Source organism: Populus trichocarpa, chromosome 7 (genome assembly GCF_000002775.5).
Source record: "Populus trichocarpa isolate Nisqually-1 chromosome 7, P.trichocarpa_v4.1, whole genome shotgun sequence".
Taxonomy (NCBI): Eukaryota; Viridiplantae; Streptophyta; class Magnoliopsida; order Malpighiales; family Salicaceae; genus Populus; species Populus trichocarpa.
Genome location: NC_037291.2, coordinates 12,392,225 through 12,414,168, shown reverse-complemented (window position 1 = coordinate 12,414,168; position 21,944 = coordinate 12,392,225). Strand labels below are relative to the sequence as shown.

General features: G+C 36.1%; 2 protein-coding genes across 7 annotated transcripts; one reads left to right on the top strand and one right to left on the bottom strand.

Annotated features, from left to right (window-relative positions):
* Nucleotides 1–1,826: 1,826 nt before the first annotated feature.
* LOC7466772 (NAC domain-containing protein 2) lies at nucleotides 1,827–3,736 on the top strand. Its single transcript, XM_002309909.4, has 3 exons — nucleotides 1,827–2,115; nucleotides 2,532–2,806; nucleotides 3,033–3,736. The coding sequence occupies exons 1-3, from the start codon at nucleotides 1,941–1,943 to the stop codon at nucleotides 3,495–3,497; spliced, it is 915 nt and encodes a 304-aa protein (XP_002309945.1). The 5' UTR covers nucleotides 1,827–1,940; the 3' UTR covers nucleotides 3,498–3,736.
* Nucleotides 3,737–5,227: 1,491 nt separating this feature from the next.
* Nucleotides 5,228–19,395, bottom strand: LOC18100932 (aspartic proteinase Asp1). Of its 6 annotated transcripts, none has more exons than XM_052454317.1 (9): nucleotides 18,532–19,345; nucleotides 18,136–18,253; nucleotides 17,440–17,663; nucleotides 17,096–17,317; nucleotides 16,858–16,996; nucleotides 16,252–16,452; nucleotides 16,071–16,143; nucleotides 15,903–15,965; nucleotides 5,228–5,474 (listed from the first exon to the last, which is right to left on the bottom strand). In XM_052454317.1, exons 1-9 carry the CDS (start codon nucleotides 18,732–18,734, stop codon nucleotides 5,428–5,430), a joined length of 1,290 nt encoding a protein of 429 aa, XP_052310277.1. In that variant the 5' UTR covers nucleotides 18,735–19,345; the 3' UTR covers nucleotides 5,228–5,427. The 6 variants fall into 6 exon arrangements, with proteins under 6 accessions (XP_052310277.1, XP_052310276.1, XP_052310278.1 ...); XM_052454316.1 differs by having other exon boundaries at nucleotides 5,228–5,421; nucleotides 15,850–15,965; nucleotides 18,532–19,343; XM_052454318.1 differs by lacking the exons at nucleotides 15,903–15,965; nucleotides 16,071–16,143; nucleotides 16,252–16,452; ... (2 more) ...; nucleotides 17,440–17,663; nucleotides 18,136–18,253 and adding exons at nucleotides 5,644–5,716; nucleotides 5,826–6,026; nucleotides 6,433–6,571; ... (1 more) ...; nucleotides 7,015–7,238; nucleotides 7,692–7,809 and having other exon boundaries at nucleotides 5,228–5,537; nucleotides 18,532–19,395.
* Between the last annotated feature and the right edge of the window lie 2,549 nt (nucleotides 19,396–21,944).

The following is a 21,944-nucleotide window of genomic DNA, read 5'->3' as shown; positions in this document are numbered from 1 at the left end:
TTTATCCTCATACTTTTTACTGACCGGTGAGAATGTTTTTGGACTAACTAAGTCAAATGGTTATGCCAGGTTAAATTCTACATAATTAATTTTAAACCAGGATCAGACAATAGAGTCAAATCAAAAAATTTCAAAATTAACCTGATTTAATAGAAATATCCAATAGTTTTTTCATATTATTATTTATACAACATGGCAATATTACATTTTTTCTTATTGGACTAACATGCTTTTTTACCCCACCTCTCCACACACACATACTTATCTATAAATATACTATGAAAATTATGACAAAAAGACTATTGTACCCTGATCCTAAGGCCGTTTGTATTATGTTTAGAGGGGTAGAATTATTATTTAACTGTTCCCATCTACAATAAATCCAGATGTACAAAGAAAAAAGAGAGGAGGCTTTTTAGTTTATTTTAATAATATATCCTTTCCCTTGGCATACCTACCTTATGCACAACACACAAGCGAGATACACACACAGAGCTCAAAGTTGTTTTCCATTAAAGCATACCTTTCTTTTTTCCAGTTTATTAATTTGTGAAAAAATCAACAAATTCAATAGTATAATGAAAAACAAAATGGGTGCCCATTGAATTATATAGACTAAACTTGAAATTATTCTCAATATTGAGAAATCAATTAATATCTCAGCTGAACAAGTTAGTAGAAACGTTTTTAGCAAGCAAATTAAGCTTGGTCCATGGCAGACTATAAGAGATATCAACAAAACTTTCAGGCAACCATGTATCATGTACAGGTTTGAAGCCAAAAACTACCTTTTAGTACCACCTCTGTAGGTCTAGATCAGGAGGAAATAATTTCTTATAAATGGGATTTGATGAATTAGCTCAGATAGTAGATAATTTTGTGTCCACGACATCCAAAACCCTAGAAACATAACATGCATGTACAAAACTTGATGTCAACATGCAAGAACCGGTAACGGAATATTCTATAATCGTTAACGGAAGATCTAAAAACTAACAGATATGAATCCCCATACGTGAAGTGGAACATTCTATTTATGCGATGAGCAGTAAGTGAAAAAACAAATAAAAATCATCATTTAAAATATGGTCAAGGATATTCGGTCCAACTCCAATCCATAAATATTATCTCATCCCGCGAGGCCACAACTACTACTTTAAAACATGCTGACTTCTCTCTTCGTTTTTTTTTTTAATTTCAATTTCATGTCAGCGCTGACGTAATCAACAATATCCAAAACCCATAAATCACTCCAAAGGGGAAAGAAGAAGAAGCATGACGTCGTTTTCCCGACGTGGGCTCTCTTGAAGCTGACGTGTATTCAAATCCATCTTTGAACGACCTGTCGATCTTCTACAACCAATCCTACGCTCAAATATTTAGACTCTCCATTGACAACTCCAGTCTTTCGCCCCAAGGAAATGTTTCTGACATGGCAGTATCCAATTGGTTGGATTTGAAAGAGTGTGGTAGGCTTGAGTATAGAAGATTGTTGTTTTGACCACACCCAAAAAATGAAACAGAGTCAACGAGGCCGAACGAAAATGTTAACAGCCGACTTCGAAGTCAGGACAAAAGCTGTGTCGGAAGCAATGACATAAGCAGGAACGCGTGGCAAGTTTTTATTAGAAAGTGGCACACGTGTCACCTATCACAGGCTTCGGTCAGCTAAGGTGGAAATAAATCAAAACCATGACAAATAAACTCCCACGTTTTGACAAGGACCCCACATGTCCTTAAAAATAAATGACGTTTATTTTGTTTCGAGTCCTCTGTCTTCCTTCCTATATAAGCCTCCTCATGTCTATCTCTTGGAGAGTATCATAATTCAGAAAGCAAGAGCTAGAAGCAGCAGCAGCAGCAGCAGCAAGAACAAGCAGCTCTCTTAGAGAGATTCAAGACAAGGAAGAAAAGCACCAAGAACGATTTCAAAGCTGGGAATGAAAGGAAATAGATCAGCAGATCAGTTGGAGTTACCAGCTGGATTTAGATTTCATCCAACAGATGATGAGTTGGTGAATCATTACTTGCTTAAGAAATGTGGAGGCCAATCAATTTCTGCTCCTATTATTGCTGAGATTGATCTTTATAAGTATGATCCTTGGCAGCTTCCAGGTAATTAATTTTTTAAAGTTTTAGTTGTGGATTTTGAGATTAGATTTGAGTGATTGATTCAATTTTGGACAATAGGGTTTAGTTCAGATTTCTTGATTCTTCAAGATTTTCATTCAATTTTTAATAAAAAAGAGGTTTTTTTGGATGAGATCTTCTTTACCATTCATTTTCCCAGTGATAAATAGTAAAATGGATATTCCTTTAGCTTCATACAATTACATTTTACAGATAATAAACCCAGAAAATTTCCAAAATTTCTTCAGCCATTCACAATTTTCTCTGGTTGCTTATCAATTTCTTTAATATTTTTTTATTTCAAGATCTTTAATCTAAACGAGTGGACGGGAAAAATGTTAAATGGGTTTATTGAATTTTATTTGTTGACTAATAATTTCTTGGGAATTAATTTTGTGCAGAAATGGCACTATATGGTGAAAAGGAATGGTACTTCTTTTCTCCAAGGGATAGAAAATATCCAAACGGTTCAAGGCCGAACCGGGCGGCTGGAACCGGGTATTGGAAAGCAACCGGAGCAGATAAACCCATTGGTCGGCCCAAACCACTAGGCATAAAAAAAGCTCTTGTATTTTATGCTGGTAAAGCTCCTAAAGGAATCAAAACCAATTGGATCATGCATGAATATCGCCTTGCTAATGTTGACAGGACTGCCGGCAAGAAAAATAACCTCAGGGTACTTCCTTTTTTCCATTATTCGCTCTATAATTCTTGTAATAATCCCTACGTTTATCTTCTGGGGTCAAAGTTTTCTTCTGATGCAATGCCCCAGGAACTATCGTTTAACATGCTCGGACAATTAAGATTGGACAATCATGAATGTGGAGTGGTGATGTCAGTAGTGTCTTTTTAATTATAATTTAGTGTAACTGACATGGATCTTTTCTCATGTGTTATTGCAGCTTGATGATTGGGTATTATGTAGAATATACAACAAGAAAGGAAGCGTAGAGAAGCATTTTCCTGCTGAAAGAAAATCAATAGCAAAGTATCCAGAGATGGAAGAGCAGAAGCCCAACATCAGTGAAATGTCTGGCTACCATAATGGAATGTCACAAATTGCAGCACCGACAATGATGATGAGTAATAGCAATGACTTCTTATATATGGACACATCTGATTCAATTCCAAGGTTGAATACAGACTCAAGTAGTTCAGAGCACGTGCTGTCACCTGAGGTCACATGCGAGAAGGAGGTTCAGAGTCAGCCAAAATGGAATGATCAGCTAGATAATGCCTTCGATTTCAACTTCAATTACATTGATGATGGCTTCCAAGATTACCCTTTTGCTTCACAAGATCAGTTCCAATTGGACCAGCTCTCACCTTTGCAGGACATGTTCATGTATTTACAGAAGCCATTTTGATTTTACTCACAGAAAAGAAAGAAGAAAAAAGAATAGGGTTCTTGATGTGTGCCCAGTGGCCATTGCATTTTAGTTTCATAGGTAGAAATAGTATAGAACATTGTTGTATTCTTGCATGTGGCCCAGGACAATCTTTGTCTGGAGTCTGCAGATGTAGTTTAACAGTTGTGGGAAATCTTGGGGGATTGATCAGTGTCAGAAAATATTTTTTTATATATACATATATATCATGGACGAAACCCAGGGCTACACAGCCACTTTCAAGAGCCAGATTACAGGGAAGAGTGTTAACTTGAGATTTTCAATCGATCGCGGTATGGATTCAAACCCCTTTTACCTATTGATGATTATTGCCAGTGCCAGTGTCCAAATCTGACATGGGAAGGAGGAGAAGGTATAGGGTGGACTGGGATGTATTATAAGAAGCTGGTGATTGATCAAGGGTGACAGAACATGGTTGGATTAATCAGCATTTCTCATGTTAATATGTAATTGTAACCATTCTTGTAAGGATTGGACACGAATTTGTTTCTCATTAATTAAAAATTAGTGACATTCAAGAAAGTCTTTAGTGCCTATGGTTGTTTTTAATCTAACAATAATTATCATCTTTCTTCTAACATGCAAGTGTAATGATTCATATCGGAAATTCTTGTAGGACTGTACGAGAGTTATTTTCATTATTCGCAAATTAGTGAAATTGAACCAAGTCAAGAATATTACAAGTGACCTGTAGTTGTTTTTAGTCCAGCTGTTTTAATCTCTTGTCCTGCTTAAAAAACAAAGAAAAGGATAATAAGAAAAAAAGAGAATGCAAGTTACTGTGATGTGATGGTGATGGGTTTAGGGGGGATGAACATGGAGAATAAGCCAAAAAAATAAGCTTTCATGTAGCTTGACGGAAAATTCAACGTTTATTTCACTTGGATAATGTAATTCATACGATTTTTGTGTAACTTGCAAGGTTTGAAAACTGTGGCCAAAGAAGAACAACCATCGTTGATCTTGCCTCCCTGCAAACTGGTTTGTGGGGTTGGTGCATCCATAATCTTAACTGTCCATGTTGACAGTTTTGTCAATTTTAACCCAAAAGAAATACTATCTTGTTATTTTCAACACAAACCAGTAGATGGTGGGTGCAGAAAGGATAACGATGAAGATCTGGAAAGACTTTATAGAAAAATATAGAATTTTCTCTGGTTGAGGAGTTATGAGTCTAAGTTGTACTTGTAATTCTCCTGCAACAAGCTATACTCCGATTCTTAAATTAATATTTATAATTCTCTTAAAACAAGAGATGTTTCAATTTTTAAATTAGTATTTATAATTCTCTTAGAACAAGAGATACTTCGAGTCGAATTTTAAATTAGTATTTGAGTTTTTTTTTCAAGTTATAAATAGGTATGAATTCAAGAAGATAAAAATAATATTTTTATACAGAAAAAAATTAATATGTTCTCCTTATCAAGTATAGTGTTTTTGGATGAATAATCATATGGATTTTTTTTTATTTTTAAAAATCAAATAATATATAGTTTGAAAAATATCTTGGAAATATCTAAAAAAATATCTGAAAAAAAAAATAGTGAGGGGACTGTGACCCAACCGAGCTTCACACTTGGATATTCGGTTGGGATGCTAATCGAGCATCAACGTATTTTTATTTTATGTTATTATTGTATTATCAGATAAGAATTTCCACAATTCAGAATTAAAAGATACAAGGGAGATGAAAATAATTTGTATGGCTAATTATTTTATTAAATTTTCATAACCCATCAAGTATAATTGTGGGGTCTGATTCACCAGACCACATATACATAGTATTACTTTACAAGGAATCTGCTGTAATGGTGGAAGAATACAATGTTACAGCTTAGCAGCTTTCTGTACAGGACAAGTTTTTTTTTAACGTTTAGAACACCTGTCATCAAATGATAATGCTTCTGGATTTAGGAATCCTGTCGCAATTTCGAGGTGCCCATCCAATCAGTTGCTTCTCATTGTCATAAATCACCACTCTGTCTTGCATTGATATGTCTAATAAAGCCAAAAGAAAGGAAATTGTCAGGAATTTTAAGCCAGGTGGTAGGATGATTTTCTCAATATTTCAAAGCTATGCTCCGAATTATACAGAAAACATTACCTCCAATGACATTCAGATCATTCAGACCTACTTCTGTACCATTTAGAACTCCCAAGCAGGCGTTTCCCTTAGACTGGAAAAGATTTTGCCAGCATTCATTGAAACACAAAGGCTCATTATGACTGCATCAGAGATTGAACTTGAAAACAAAAGGTGGAAAAACTGTTCAAGGGTGGGCTTACTGATACTATAAGATAAGCTTCTGGTGGGAATTCAAGCTGAGTTTTAGATTTTCCGTCATTCGCAAAGCTCAATGCAAAGGTCTTGAAGTATTTGTTGACATCATGTACGCTTTTGAAAGGTTTCCGTCCTTTCCAGCAAATCGGAAGCGTCTGATCATCCAGTGCTTCTCTCAAAGGCTTCGTGGATAATTCTCTCTTTATCTGAAAGAAACATGGCATGAATGCATGAAATTCAGCTTTAAAGGATGGTTTCATTGGGAAGTAATCTGAGCTTCAAGCCAAATTGAGTGAAAACTCAGTTTCAAGCATCTGAAGCATGCGACAACTGATATCCGTCTATCATCTAGACAATTAAGATAATGTTTGAGTGGGAAATTAAACTGCAAATTAAGGAAACAAATATATTGCAAAATTAAGGAATCTTTTTCTCGTAGATGTAAATAATTTCTAATTCAGTGAGCAATGATTTCAGGTTTTGAGAAATGTAGTGCAAAATTAAGGTGATGATGACATACTCTGCTCAAGTTGCACCAATGCAAATGTCAGGCTCTTAGTTCTTACTGTTACTCCATGTTTGGCTTATTTTATGAGAATTTTTTCCACTTACCAGAGAAATTAGACCTTGATACGCCTGAGAATTAAGGTAAGTATAAGAGGCCCCACTGTCAAAAGCTACGATCAGGTTTATGAACCCAGTAGTTTTCCCATCAAAAGTCAATTCAGCGAATCCAGGTGAATAGTGTTTCCTGCCATGCACAATGATGATTTACCATAAGAATATGAAGATATGAACTATAAAAGCTAAACTTTGAAAAGATGAAGGGAAGTTCATGAGGCCTAATTACGCATTGGGTGACATTGGTGTCCAAGCTACACTAGATGAATCATAAAGATCATCCCCGAAGAAGAGGAATCCTCCACCGCGCCCACTCAAACAGTGTCCAATCACATTTCTCAGTAAACCCAGACTACTAAGCTGTGATACAATGCTAGGTTTTCCCCGGCCAAGACCAAGCACTCCGTCTATGGGATGATAAGTCCCACCAGGAAGCTGATCATATCCACACCTGTTTGAGGAGAAAACGAACGGAGAGAGCAAATGATTTAGATTATGCATGCCTGCCGACCAAATGAAAAATGCATCGAGCCTCGTAAAGTTTTAATAAAGAAAGAAAGCAAAGAAAACAACCCAAGGGCCAGAAGAGGACTCTGGTGCTTTTCACTTGTAAAGTTGAGATTAAAGGCATCCTTGACAAGGACGCCAAGGGATGATCCACCATCAGCATACTCAACCTCATAGTCACACTGCCCTGGGTTTTCACATCTTTGGTCACCACCGGTGTGCAAAGATTGACAAATGGGGTCATTCCAAGCCACTAGATTGTTACTGGGTTTGTAATATGGATGAGGAGCCTGTAAATGAAAAGTAATCACGTTACTCAGTTATTGAAAGAGCATAAAATCAAGCATAGGATATCGAAACTACTTAGAATCACATGCAAGTTTGAAATACAATGATAGTTGCAAGATCGAAGACAAACTATAGAGCAAACGCTGGGAAATTTGCCTTTGACGGAGCAGCAGAAGTTTACAGATTTACCATAAAACAAGTAACAAAACTATGTTGAAACTAACCACATCAATCAAATCTGGATAAACAAGTTGCAGCATTATACAATAATTCCATCCTTCAGGTTTAACTTAAACCCAAGGACAAGATACTTAGACACCATGGTGACCGTGCAGGTTTGACCATTTGATCATGTGATGAACATCATGAAATGAATGCTAAATTAATTTTTTTTTCATAAACTGTTAATAAACTGGTTGGACAAAACAGAGAAAACCTGTCATAATGATGTTTACCTCTGTGCATTGGGCACGGGGAACATCACATTGGAGCCATGTAAGATCACTTCCAGTATCTACATCGAGAAAGTAAGGTTTTGATGGTTGGCCAATGTTGAGGGTCACATTATAGAACCTGCACAATGAAACTCTGTAATTTTAGCAACAAACGATTCAGTTATGCAGTTACAGTCCGGACTCCAGATGAACACAAAACTCCATGAATTATTGCATAGCTATCCATGAAGGTTATGAAATTTCAATTGATAGAACTAAAAAGAATCAAAGACAAATAAACTCCTACGAGAAAATATTGGAACCATGAAACATAGCTAAATCCCAAGGAAGCATACTTGGCAACAAAAAAAAAAACAACAAAAAAGTCAAAACCCATTTCAGTTATGCGCTTACCCAGTAGGATAGACATTCCCATGAAGTGGTAAGACAATGGATGATGGAACTCTATTCATCAACATTGATGAACCCATTGTTTCACCTGACATCATAGCCTTTCTCCATCTTTGCTGCCTGTCATCACTAGCAGCTGATAACCCTAAAATCAAAACTAGCACTAACACCCCCACCACCCAAAGACCCACCTTTTCTTTTCCCATTTCTCTCTGTTTTGACAGTCACTGAGTGGTTGTTTCTGGTGATTAATTAACGCACTACAACTTATTTGATAAATGTCTGAAAGAAAACTTAGACTTGGTCAATTCACTTGTATTGATTGATTTGTGAGAAGCCCGTATGAGTCCAAATTTGTTTTTATTGACATGGGGGCTTTTGCTTGACGATTACGGATTCATGGGTATTGCTTGGTTCTTGAAATCTTGACTTAATTACCAATTAAAAAATTGAGATTTCTTCAAATGTGATGTTTTGTTAAAGGTTCTTTTATTCTTTTCCTCCAGTGAGATAGGAGGATCATGTTGGTGGATTTAGAACTATCTCTTTTTTGAGAATAAATGTAAAGGCAACTAAAAGAATTTGCAGCAAGTTAAGGTATATAAATTGCCTTTTCATCTAGGCACAAACACAGATGTGTATAATTAATGGCAAGGCATATTCAGATGCTCTGGTTTGTAAAGAAATAAAGAAGAGATTGAATTCAATGCAGCAATGTATTATTGATACTATATCATATATTTATACAAGGTGATTGCCTTACAATAGGAAAGAAGAATTTTGCAGATCTCCTATTCTAGGTAGGAAACATAATTACAATGGGAAAGCTAATATCTACGTATCCTCTATTCTAAGTAGGAGACTCTGATCTCTGATCTCTCAACCCCCTCAAGTTGGAGGGTGAATATCCTGCACTCCCAACTTGCGAACCATAAGCATAAAGATTTCTTTTCTGAGGGGCTTGGTCAAGATGTCTGCTAGTTGATGTGCAGAATCCACATGTCTTGTAGTTACAGATCCATCTTGGATTTTATCTCTAATGAAATGGCAATCCATCTCAATATGTCTAGTTCTCTCGTGAAAAACTGGATTAGTTGCAATGTGTAAGGCAGCCTTATTATCACAATACAATAAAGTTGATTCTTGGTGTGAAATTCTCACATCCCTCAATAGATGGCGGAGCCATGTCAATTCACAACAAGCTCTTGTCATTGCACGGTATTCTGCTTCAGTTAAGGAGAGTGAGACTGTTTTCTGTTGCTTTGATCTCCAAGATATCAATGATGATCCAAGAAAAACACAATAACATGTTGTGGATCTCCTAGTGAGTGGGCATCCTGCCCAATCTAAGTCACAATAAGCCCTCAACCTGAAGTCACTGTTTGAAGAGAAGAATAATCCTTAGCCGGGTGCCTTTTTTAGATAACGAAGAACCCGAAGAGCCGCCTCCATATGAAGTTTTTGGGGTTGTTGCATAAATCTACTTAGGACATGTATTGCATAAGTTATGTCTGGCCTTGAAACAGTTAAGTAAATTAATCTGCCAATCAGTCTTTTGTACCGGTTTGGTTCTTTGAGCAAGGTGCCTTTGTCTGATAATTTCAACCCTTGTTCCATAGGAGTATTAATTGGGGCAGCACCCAGCAAGCTTGCATCTGCAATGATTCTAGTGCATACTTACGCTGGGAAATAAAAATCCCTTTCTTGGAAACCGGAACCTCAATTCCAAGAAAATATTTCAAAATGCCAAGGTCTTTGAGATGAAAATGGTTATGCAGAAATTGTTTAGTTGAAGCAATTCTAACCGGATCATTCCCAATGATTAGAATATTGTCAACATATATCAAAAGAGCAGTAAAGGACTCACCCCGTTTGCTGGTGAACAAAGAATAATCAGCACGAGATTGTATATATCCAGCCGAGCAAATTACTTCTGAAAAATTTGCAAAACATTGGCGAGATGCCTGTTTCAGCCCGTATAATGACTTATGAAGGAGACAAACAAGATGGTTCTCCCCCTGTCGCCGAAGACCTGGTGGTGGTGACATGTATGTTTCTTCAGCTAAGTCACCGTGGAGAAAAGCATTGTGGACGTCCATTTGGTGGAGAGACCAACCACAAGATGTGGCCAAGGCAAGTAAGCAGCGGACAGAGATGATTTTAGCTGTGGGAGAGAAGGTATCGTGAAAGTCCACACCTTCCAATTGTGTGAACCCCTTGGCGACCAGACGTTCTTTGTAGCGCTCGATAGAACCATCAAAACGGTGTTTAATTTTATACACCTATCTACAACCAATTGGTGTCTTGCCAGCCGGGAGTGGTGTGAGGGATCGAGTACCATTTTCCTGAAGAGCCTGCAATTCAGTATGCATGGCTTCCTGCCATGCAGGGTGAGCAACAGCTTCGGAATAGGATTTGGGTTCTGTGACAGTATGGAGCTGAGTAACAAAAGATTGATTTGCAGGTATATAGTGGTGATAAGAAACAAAATTAGCCAGTGGATAACGTGTACCTTTAGTCGGACCTGGTAGTAAGGAGGCCGATTGATGGGAGTAAATATTGGAGCAGAAGTAATCGTGAAGCTTAGTTGGTGGGACAATGTGTCGGCTGGAGCGACGAAGCATAGTGGCGTCAGAGGTGGGTTGGGGAGGCTAATCAGTTAGGGAAGGGTGGGGGTGTAGGGGAGGCTGATCAGGTGGTAGTGAAGGAGGAGCAGAGAAGGTGAGTTGGGATGGGTCTTGATGATCGGTTGGGTTGGTAAGTGGCAAAGATGGGTGAGAGGTTTAGGGCAACGTGTGTAGGTGTGGAGAGTGGACAGGGGTTGTGCAGATGGTGGATCGGTGGCAGGTGTGGTTAAAGTTGAATCAGTGGGAACAGGGGACAAAGGTGTAGGTGAAGAGGAAACTAGAGGTGGTATGGGAAGGGAAGTGGATGTAGGTAAGGTGGATAAACCGAAATCAAAGGAATTTGTGGCATGAGATATAAGGGGAATAGGACCAGAAGGTGTGTGTGGAGGAGAGAAGGTGGGTTTGGGTTGGACAAAAGCATATGAAAAAATATTTTCATGAAATTGCACATCGCGACTGGTAAAAAAAAATTTAGTTGACAAATCGAATAATTTATATGCTTTTTGACCGATGGGATATCCAATAAAAACTGAGGGTATGGAACGATTGTCAAATTTGTGAGAAAGATGAATGTTGGTAGCATAGGCTAAACAACCAAAGACACGAATATAGGAAAAAGAGGGTGATTTGGAGTAGAGAAGTTCGAAAGGAGTTTTGAAAAAAAGGGTGGAAGAAGGGAGTCGATTGATGATGTGTACTGCAGTAAGTGCACATTCTCCCTAAAATTGGGCAGGAAGGTGAGCGTGAAATTTTAGAGCTCGGGCTACCTATAAGATATGACGATATTTGCATTCCACAACCTCATTTTGTTGGGGCGTGTAAACACAAGAATGTTGAAAGATGACATCGGTGTCTTGAAAAAAGGAACGGAGTGAGAGAAATTCACCATTGTTGTCACTTCAAAAAATCTTAATGTGAGAGTTAAATTGAGTATGAACATAGCTAAAAAAGCATTTTAAAAGTGATTGTGTTTCATTTTTGTGTCTCATTAAGAAAATCCATGTGAAACGTGTATAATCATCAACGACAGTAAGGAAATAATAAGCATCAGAAATAGAAGGGTGTCGGTAACGATCCCAAATATCACAATGAATTTTTTCGAAAGGTTTTGTGGAAGAAATAACACTAGGACTGAAAGGTAAGCGACTTTGTTTAGCCAACGGACAGATAGGGCACACATCATGGAATTGTGCGGAAAAATTTAAAAAATTCTTGGCAATTAAATTGAGGCGATGAGGTGATATATGACCGAGGTGATTATGCCAAAGATTGGTTGATGAGATGGTGGTATTGCAGGCTGGTAGGTTTTTTGGTGAGGTGGAGTTGATCATAGATGTCTTTGTTGCTAATGCCACCAAGTAGTATAGTCCGTCACGTTGTTTACCCAAACCAATCGTCCTCCTCGTAGCCAGATCCTACAAAATACACCAATAAGGAAAAAAAGTTATTGAGCAATTCAGTCCTTTTGTCAAACGACTTACTGATATCAAATCAACTTTGAATGTGCGTACACAGAGCACATTGTGGAGATAATAAACAGAATTCAGAGGCAGTGATCCTTTGGTAACGATTTTGGCCTTTTGGCCACTAGGCAGTAAAACAGAAGGCAAAGAATAATTTTTATCTGTACGCAAAAGTAATTTTGATGAAGAGGAAATATGATTTGTTGCCCCACTGTCAATAATCCAACTGCGAGAAGCGATTTTAGACAAACCTGGCTTTGTTACGGCATGTGCTTGGGAGCTAGGTCCTTCATTTTTATCATTAAGAAGTGATAAGAGCTGCTTCAATTGAGTCTCTGAGATGCCAACCACTAATTTGCCGTCTTCTTTAGAAAAATCCTCTGACACATGATTAGCTACAAATCTGTTGTTGTTGCCAAAACGCTTTGAGCCTGAATTATGCCTCGCCTTGGGATGGCCAACTGGATACCCATGCAGCTCATAACATGTTTGAACCCAGTGGCTTGGTTCTCCACAGTGGGACCAAAAAGGACGTCCCCTTCTAGAGCCAAAACAACGTTTGTCTTGGTCAGGTCTGCGTGCGAAATTCTCTGGTTGCGATCAAAAGTCATGCGTCCCATATGATTGATAAGAACATTCAAATCTTCATGTCCCTGTTAATGGGGTGGTCTTACCACTGTTGCTGCGGACGGCCATGGCAGCGCTGTCAACAGAGTCATTTACATGTGCATTGAGCTTAAGAGACGCTGTTTCTCTTCTTGAGAGACGGAGGAATAGGCTTGACGAACATTTGGGAGTAGATTAATTAGGAGAATTTGTCCACGAATAGCACTGTAAGAATCATTCAACCCCATTAGAAATTGCATTAATCTTTGATGATCTTGTTGTGCTCCATGGACTGCGTCATTGTAGGAGGCTACTTCATCCCACAGGCCCTTCAGTTTTGTATAATAAGCTGAGATAGAAAGTTGGTCTTGTCGAAGACAAGCAATATCTCGCTAAATCTTAAAGATGCGAGGTGCATTGCTTTGAGAGAATCGATCATGAAGATCTTCCCAAACTTCTTGAGCTGTAGAGTAGTAGATCACACTGTCTGAGATCTCCGGAATGACAGTGTTGATGATCCATGAATGAACCATATCGTTACATCTAGACCATACGGCATAACCTTCAGGATTAGTCTCCTCTGAAGGGATTCTGATTGAGCCATTGACAAAACACAGCTTGTTCTTGAAATTTAAAGCTAGAGTCATAGCCCTTTTCCAAGTTGAATAATTGTCCCCATTCAGGGGTTTAGAAATCAAGACCAGGCCTGAATGATCTGAATGATGAGTGAAGTATGGATTTGAGAGATTTGTTTTTAAAAGTTCTGCAGGAATTTTTGGGTTTGGTGTGCCGGGACCGGTAATTTTCTTACCAATGATAGAACTTTTTTGGTTGGTCATGATAGCTGAATTAGAAAGGGTGCTACACGAGAGATTATGGTGTAGAGAAGCTGCAGGGTTCTAGTCCTACTCTGATACCATGTAAAGAAATAAAGAAGAGATTGAATTCAATGCAGCAATGCATTATTGATACTGTATCACATATTTATACAAGACGATTGCTTTACAATAGGAAAGAAGAATTCTGCAGATCTCCTATTCTAAGTAGGAAACATAATTACAATGGGAAAGCTAATATCTACGTATCCTCTATTCTAAGTAGGAGACTCTGATCTCTGATCTCTCAACATGGTTTAGCTGAATTATCATGGCAATTTCATGGAAACTTCCATGAGACATTAGAAACAAAGCCAAATCAATAAAATGGAATGGTATAGTCTTCACCTCCATGGTGGCTTGCCTTCCAACTTCCAAGCTCGAGGATTGAGTCATGGAGACTTCTCTTCTGTTTTATGAGCAAACCGTTATCCAGTCCTTATATTTTTAGTAAAATAATTAATAAGTCTTTTAGTTTAAAAAAATCTAATTTATATATATTTATTTTTAATTTCATCCTTATAATAGACTTTAATGATATTTTAATTGTGTTTTTTTTTTCTCTTTCTAAAATGTCTTCATTTTTAGTTAAATTTTATGCTTTTAAAAGGCATACTGCGTATCAGACAGAATTAACAGTCAACTCTACTCAAGCTATTAGCTTATACATTTCAAAATTAAAAGGAATAACTTTTAAAATCATAAGCAAGTAGGTTTTAAATTTTAATTTACTATTGTTTCTCGCGAGTTGACAGGTTAATATATATCTAATATGTAAATTCAAATTAAAAAATTTAAAAATAATAAAATTAAACTTGACTAATGTAAAATTAATAAACTCTGTTAAAATCATAAATTTACACCCAAATTTACAGGTTTATAATTTTTTTCTTTTTTTAAACACCTGTACGTGAAGTTAGTGGGGCTGTTGCATTAGATGCAATTCACTTGCTTAGGGTGCGGTTGTTGCATGTTACGTAGCTGGATTGTTTGAGAATATAGTAGATATTATATTTTAAAGTATTTTTTTTATTTTGAAATAAATTAAAATATATTTTTTTTATTTCTAAAAAACTATTTTTCACATCAACAAGATTTAAAAATATTAAAAAACTTAATTCAAAGCTAAAAAAATCTCAAAAATGAGATAAGTATAATGCTAAAATTTTTTAGAGTTTTTGCTCTAAATTAAAATAAGTATAATCTCAAAAATGCTAACTATTTAGCATGGACTCTATTAATTGTTTCACAAGTTTTTGCTCTAAAACAACCTGTCGTCTAACAATTATAAATCTTTGCATCCGGTCTCATTAATGATTGTTCCAAGGGAAACTTAAATTTTTTACTTTTCTGTTTTATATCAATAATTATGATTCCCCAAATTTATGAAGCAAAATATTTGTACTACATGTCGGTCAGTAGAAAATGCTATTGGCAAGAGCTTGAAGAAATCCTTTTCCGTTGAATTTTTATTATTTTGATAACGTTCAGTTTCTAAAAATAGTTCAACTACAATGCTAAAAATTTCTAATCTTACCTTTTTCTTTGCTTTTTATCAGCACAAATCAGAAGCTAAACACTAAACAGACTTCTCAGTTAAACTGTTGAGGAGTTATGAGTCTAAGTTGTACAAAAAAATTAATATGTTCTATATATCATGTTGAGTGTGTTCTATGTGCATTGAAAAGAAGATAAGTATAGTGTTTTTGGATGAATAATCAATCTTTATTATTTTTGAAAATCAAATAATATATAGTTTGAAAAATATCTTGAAAATATCTGAAAAATATATGAAAAAAATACTGTATATAAATAGTAAATGAGATTATACAAAGCTAAGAAAAAAAAAAGTTAGCTTGGTGGGGAGGGACTGCTGTGACCCAACCGAGCTTCACACTTGGATATTTGGTTGGGATGCTAATCGAGCATCAACGTCTTTCTTCTTTTTTTATTGTATTATCAGATAAGAATTTCCACAATTCAGAATTAAAAGATACAAGGGAGATTAAAATAATTTGTATGGCTCATTATTTTATTAAATTTTCATAACCCATCAAGTATAATTGTGGGGTCTGATTCACCAGACCACATATACATAGTATTACTTTACAAGGAATCTGCTGTAATGGTGGAAGAATACAATGTTACAGCTTAGCAGCTTTCTGTACAGGACAATTTTTTTTAACGTTTAGAACACCTGTCATCAAATGATAATGCTTCTGGATTTAGGAAGCCTGTCGCAATTTCCAGGTGCCCATCCAATCAGTTGCTTCTCGTTGTCATAAATCACCACTCTGTCTTGCATTGATATGTCTAATAAAGCCAAAAGAAAGGAAATTGTAAGGAATTTTAAGCCAGGTGGTAGGATGATTTTCTCAATATTTCAAGCTATGCTCCAAATTATACAGAAAACATTACCTCCAATGACATTCAGATCATTCAGACCTACTTCTGTACCATTTAGAACTCCCAAGCAGGCGTTTCCCTTAGACTGGAAAGATTTTGCCAGCATTCATTGAAACACAAAGGCTCATTATGACTGCATCAGAGATTGAACTTGAAAACAAAAGGTGGAAAAACTGTTCAAGGGTGGACTTACTGATACTATAAGATAAGCTTCTGGTGGGAATTCAAGCTGAGTTTTAGATTTTCCGTCATTCGCAAAGCTCAATGCAAAGGTCTTGAAGTATTTCTTGACATCACGTACGCTTTTGAAAGGTTTCCGTCCTTTCCAGCAAATCGGAAGCGTCTGATCATCCAGTGCTTCTCTCAAAGGCTTCGTGGATAATTCTCTCTTTATCTGAAAGAAACATGGCATGAATGCATGAAATTCAGCTTTAAAGGATGGTTTCATTGGAAGTAATCTGAGCTTCAAGCCAAATTGAGTGAAAATTCAGTTTCAAGCATCTGAAGCATGTGACCACTGATATCCTTCTATCATCTAGACAATTAAGTTAATGTTTGAGTGGGAAATTAAACTGCAAATTAAGGAAACAAATACATTGCAAAATTAAGGAATCTTTTTCTCGTAGATGTAAATGATTTCAAATTCAGTGAGCAATGATTTCAGGTTTTGAGAAATGTAGTGCAAAATTAAGGTGATGATGACAGACTCTGCTCAAGTTGCACCAATGCAAATGTCAGGCTCTTAGTTCTTAATGTTACTCCATGTTTGGCTTATTTTATGAGAAGTTTTTCCACTTACCAGAGAAATTAGACCTTGATACACCTGAGAATTAAGGTAAGTATAAGAGGCCCCACTATCAAAAGCTACGATCAGGTTTTTGAACCCAGTAGTTTTCCCATCAAAAGTCAATTCAGCAAATCCAGGTGAATAGTGTTTCCTACCATGCACAATGAGGATTTACCATAAGAATATGAAGACATGAACTATAAAAGCTAAACTTTGAGAAGATGAAAGGAAGTTCATGAGGCCTAATTACGCATTGGGTGACATTGGTGTCCAAGCTACACGAGATGAATCATAAAGATCATCCCCGAAGAAGAGGAATCCTCCACCGCGCCCACTCAAACAGTGTCCAATCACATTTCTCACTAAACCCAGACCACTAAGCTGTGATACAATGCTAGGTTTTCCCCGGCCAAGACCAAGCACTCCGTCTATGGGATGATAAGTCCCACCAGGAAGCTGATCATATCCACACCTGTTCGAGGAGAAAACGAACAGAGAGAGCAAATGATTTAGATTATGCATGCCTGCCGACCAAATGAAAAATGCATCGAGCCTCGTAAAGTTTTAATAAAGAAAGAAAGCAAAGAAAACAACCCAAGGGCCAGAAGAGGACTCTGGCGCTTTTCACTTGTAAAGTTGAGATTAAAGGCATCCTTGACAAGGACGCCAAGGGATGATCCACCATCAGCATACTCAACCTCATAGTCACACTGTCCTGGGTTTTCACATCTTTGGTCACCACCGGTGTGCAAGGATTGACAAATGGGGTCCTTACAAGCCACTAGATTGTTACTGGGTTTGTAATATGGATGCGGTGCCTGTAAATGAAAAGTAATCACGTTACTCAGTTATTGAAAGAGCATAAAATCAAGCATAGGATATCAAAACTACTTAGAATCACATGCAAGTTTGAAATACAATGATAGTTGCAAGATCGAAGACAAACCATAGAGCAAACGCTGGGAAATTTGCCTTTGACGGAGCAGCAGAAGTTTACAGATTTACCATAAAACAAGTAACAAAACTATGTTGAAACTAACCACATCAATCAAAACTGGATAAATAACTAGAGAGTCATCTGTGAGTTGCAGCATTATACAATAATTTCATCCTTCAAGTTTAGCTTAAGCCCAGGGACAAGATACTTGGACACCATGGTGACCGTGCAGGTTTGACCATTTGATCATGTGATGAACATCATGAAATGAATGCTAAATTAATTTTTTTTTCCATAAATTGTTAATAAATTGGTTGGACAAAACAGAGGAAACCTGTCATAATGATCTTTACCTCTGTGCAATGGACACAGGGAGCATCACATTGGAGCCATGTAAGATCACTTCCAGTATCTACATCGAGAAAGTAAGGTTTTGATGGTTGGCCAATGTTGAGGGTCACATTATAGAACCTGCACAATGAAACTCTGTAATTTTAGCAACAAACGATTAAGTTATGCAGTTACAGTCCGGACTCCAGATGAACACAAAATTCCATGAACTATTGCATAGCTATCCATGAAGGTTATGAAATCTCAATTGATAAAACTAAAAAGAATCAAAGACAAATAAACTCCTACGAGAAAATATTGGAACGATGAAACATAGCTAAATCCTAAGGAATCATACTTGGAAAAAAAAAAAACAACAACAAAAAAGTCAAAAAAACCCATTTCATTTATGCGCTTACCCAGTAGGATAGACATTCCCATGAAGTGGTAAGACAATGGATGATGGAACTCTATTCATCAACATTGATGAACCCATTGTTTCACCTGACATCATAGCCTTTCTCCATCTTTGCTGCCTGTCATCACTAGCAGCTGATGACCCTAAAATCAATACTAGCACTAACACCCCCACCACCCAAAAACCCACCTTTTCGTTTCCCATTTCTCTCTGTTTTGACAGTCACTGAGTGGTTGTTTCTGGTGATTAATTAATGCACTTATTTGATAAATGTCTGAAAGAAAACTAAGACTTGGTCAATTCACTTGTATTGATTGATTTGTGAGAAGCCCGTATGAGTCCAAATTTGTTTTTATTGACATGGGGAGTTTTGCTTGACGATTAAGGATTCATGGGTATTGCTTGGTTCTTGAAATCTTGACTTAATTACCAATTAAAAAATTGAGATTTCTTCAAAGGTGATGTTTTGTTAAATGTTCTTTTATTCTTTTCCTCCAGTGAGATAGGAGGATCATGTTGGTGGATTTAGAACTAATTCTTTTTTGAGAATAAATGTAAAGGCAACTAAAAGAATTTGCAGCAAGTTAAGGTATATAAATTGCCTTTTCATCGAAGCACAAACACAGTTGTGTATAATTAATGGCAAGGCATATTCAGATGCTCTGTTTTAGCTGAATTATCATGGCAATTTCATGGAAACTTCCATGATAGGGACATTAGAAACAAAGCCAAATCAATAAAATGGAATGGTGTAGTCTTCACCTCCATGGTGGCTTGCCTTCCAACTTCCAAGCTCGAGGATTGAGTCATGGAGACTTCTCTTCTGTTTCATGAGCAAACCGTTATTCAGTCCTTATATTTTTAGTAAAATAACTAATAAGTCTTTTAGTTTAAAAAATTCAATTTTTATTTATTTATTTTTAATTTCATCTTTATAATAGACTTTAATGATATTTTAATTGTGTTTATTTTTCTTTCTAAAATGTCTTCATTTTTAGTCAAATTTTATGCTTTTAAAAGGGTATACTACGTATCAAAAAAGAATTAACAATCAACTCTACTCGATTTTTAATATCATAAGCATGGATTAAATTTTAATTTACTCTTATTTCTCGTGAGTTAACTTGTAAAATTATATAATTTTATGAGTTAATATATATATAACATGAAAACTCAAATTAAAAACTTGAAAATTAATAAAATCAAACTTGACTCGTGCATAATTAGTAAACTCAATCAAAATCATGATTTTATTTTGACTCATGTTTTGCTTTCAATTTTATTTCAATTTATTTATTTATTATTGATAAAATTGGCTCTCTCTTTCCTCCATATCTTTCTCATATTGTTTCTAATTATATAATTTCTTTATGTGTAAGAAGAGAAGCACAAACCTAAGTAAAGCGGATTTTTAATTTGTTTCTTACTGGTATAATTAAAAAGATTCAAGATCCTGTTTTATTTAATCTTTTTCTCCAAAAAAAAAAAAACAATACTATAATGTGAGTTATACTGACTTACATGAAGCTTGACATGGGTTTGAACTTCGTGAATTTCCGGATAAGTATTAAAAAAATATTAATAATCTCAGGGGAGCTGGGTTGATGTGCTATTGCAAAAATTAGTAGTCTTATTATTCTTAATATTGATCTTAGTATAGTATTAGCACTAATTGATAATGATCATGATGAACATTTTAGGAATAACGAGGAAGATAAAAGTAAAGGGACTGGTTTTAGTTTACATGAAATACTAGCAGATTGTTGTTTTAGATTGGTTAATTTTCAGTTAATGAAATTCTATGAACATAATTGTATTGTATTTGTAAGTTACTTAAACTATATGTCGTGGGGTGCAAGCCGACACGACATCGTTTGGGGACGGCGAAGGCTCTTGTCGTGCCTCCTGATGAGGTGTTGTGTGTTGGAAAGGGTTTTGGATTTAATCATAAAATTATGATTAATGTTTGGGAGTCGCCACCTAGGTATTATGGTCACTAGGAACCTTTGGTCTGCGAGAGTCTGAGTAAGGGACTGGTTGTGTAAAGGAAAGACGCATCACCCCTAGTGCACCCTACCTAAGGTAAACTGCATTGTTGTTTGATTATTTTTTTCTAAATCGGGTTTCTATTCGTTGGTTTTTTTTAAGGTTCAAAGCAGATCTCTCTTCATGAGGGAATCTCTACCTTATCGGGTTAAATCCTAACCGTTCTAAAGTCTGAAGTTTAGCATCGCATTTTTACACCTTGTATCTTTAATACCTGAGGGTGTACTTTATCGTGTAATTTTACACCCCACAAATATTAAAGTCTACATCTGGATCCTAAAAAAAGATTGGAAAAAGATTTTTGATATTTTAGCCAAACCCTAATGGATAATCATAAACTAGTTATGATATCTATTTTTTGGATTTTCAAAGCATGATAAAGATGCAATTTTTTAATGAAAATATGCATTGAAAATTTTTAGGATTTGGCCGTATGCATGAAAACAAAAAATATATATATTTTTGTTTTTGAAAAGGGAAATTAATTTAAAAGTTTTTGAAAAAAAAATTTTAAAAAAATGTTTTGATTTTGTTTTGAAATATTTCGAAGAAAACCGGGTATTTTAATACCGGATTTTTATTTTACAGTGTAAATATATAACCCGATATTATGCAAAATTGGTAGAAAAATATTTGAGAAAAATTATAATTTTTTTGAAATGATTTTTTTATTTTTTGGATTTTTTGTTTTTTTTAATATAATATTATAATATAATATATATTATATAATATTAAATATATGGGCTGGGCCGAAATCGGCCCCACAAAACTAACTCTTTAGGGGGTGGGCTGGACCAACCCATCCAATTGGGCTAGGCAAGCACAGAACCAGCCCACCCTAAAGTTAACTATTTGCAGAGTATGAACAGTTATTGTTCACGTTCTGCATGCAACCAAATAGCCGCAGAAGCTGGAGACGGGCGGAGGAGAAGGCTGTCGGGGTCTGTGGTCATAGCTGTAATCAGGAGGTTGAGTTGATGGTCCGGGCGGTTGACCCGTTATGCTTGTTATGCAAACAAAATGGTGGCCATCAATCATTCTTGAAAAGGCTAAATCCATATTCAATATACATTGGCATATGCACCATGACCATGCATTTAATTATACAATGGCGTATGCATCATGATCATGCATTCACTTATAAATTGTTATATGCATCGAAGGTTGTGAAACATAGGTCCCCCATCTAAGGTCTACTACACCTAACTAAGAGGAAAAATGAAGAACAAAGAAAGAGCTCATATAGAATCACATTATCAAAGATAGCTAGAATCTATAAAGAATGAAGTTTCTTGAATGAATAATACTCTAGAAGAAATCTTCGTCAAGACATTTGTATGAAAGTTGGCTAAGGGCGAGAAGTTTCAA

Bases quoted from the DNA above. Each gene is read 5' to 3' on its own strand.
- LOC18100932 (XM_052454318.1), bottom strand. From the start codon at position 18,734: ATGGGAAACGAAAAGGTGGGTTTTTGGGTGGTGGGGGTGTTAGTGCTA. The intron at 6,893-7,014 runs GTTGTTTTCTTT...CTCCTCAAACAG, and splicing joins AGTCCTCTTCTGGCCCTTGG to GTGTGGATATGATCAGCTTC. The intron at 6,572-6,670 runs GTAATTAGGCCT...TGTGCATGGCAG, and splicing joins ACACCAATGTCACCCAATGC to GAAACACTATTCACCTGGAT.
- LOC7466772 (XM_002309909.4), top strand. From the start codon at position 1,941: ATGAAAGGAAATAGATCAGCAGATCAGTTGGAGTTACCAGCTGGATTT. The intron at 2,116-2,531 runs GTAATTAATTTT...AATTTTGTGCAG, and splicing joins TGATCCTTGGCAGCTTCCAG to AAATGGCACTATATGGTGAA. The intron at 2,807-3,032 runs GTACTTCCTTTT...GTGTTATTGCAG, and splicing joins GCAAGAAAAATAACCTCAGG to CTTGATGATTGGGTATTATG.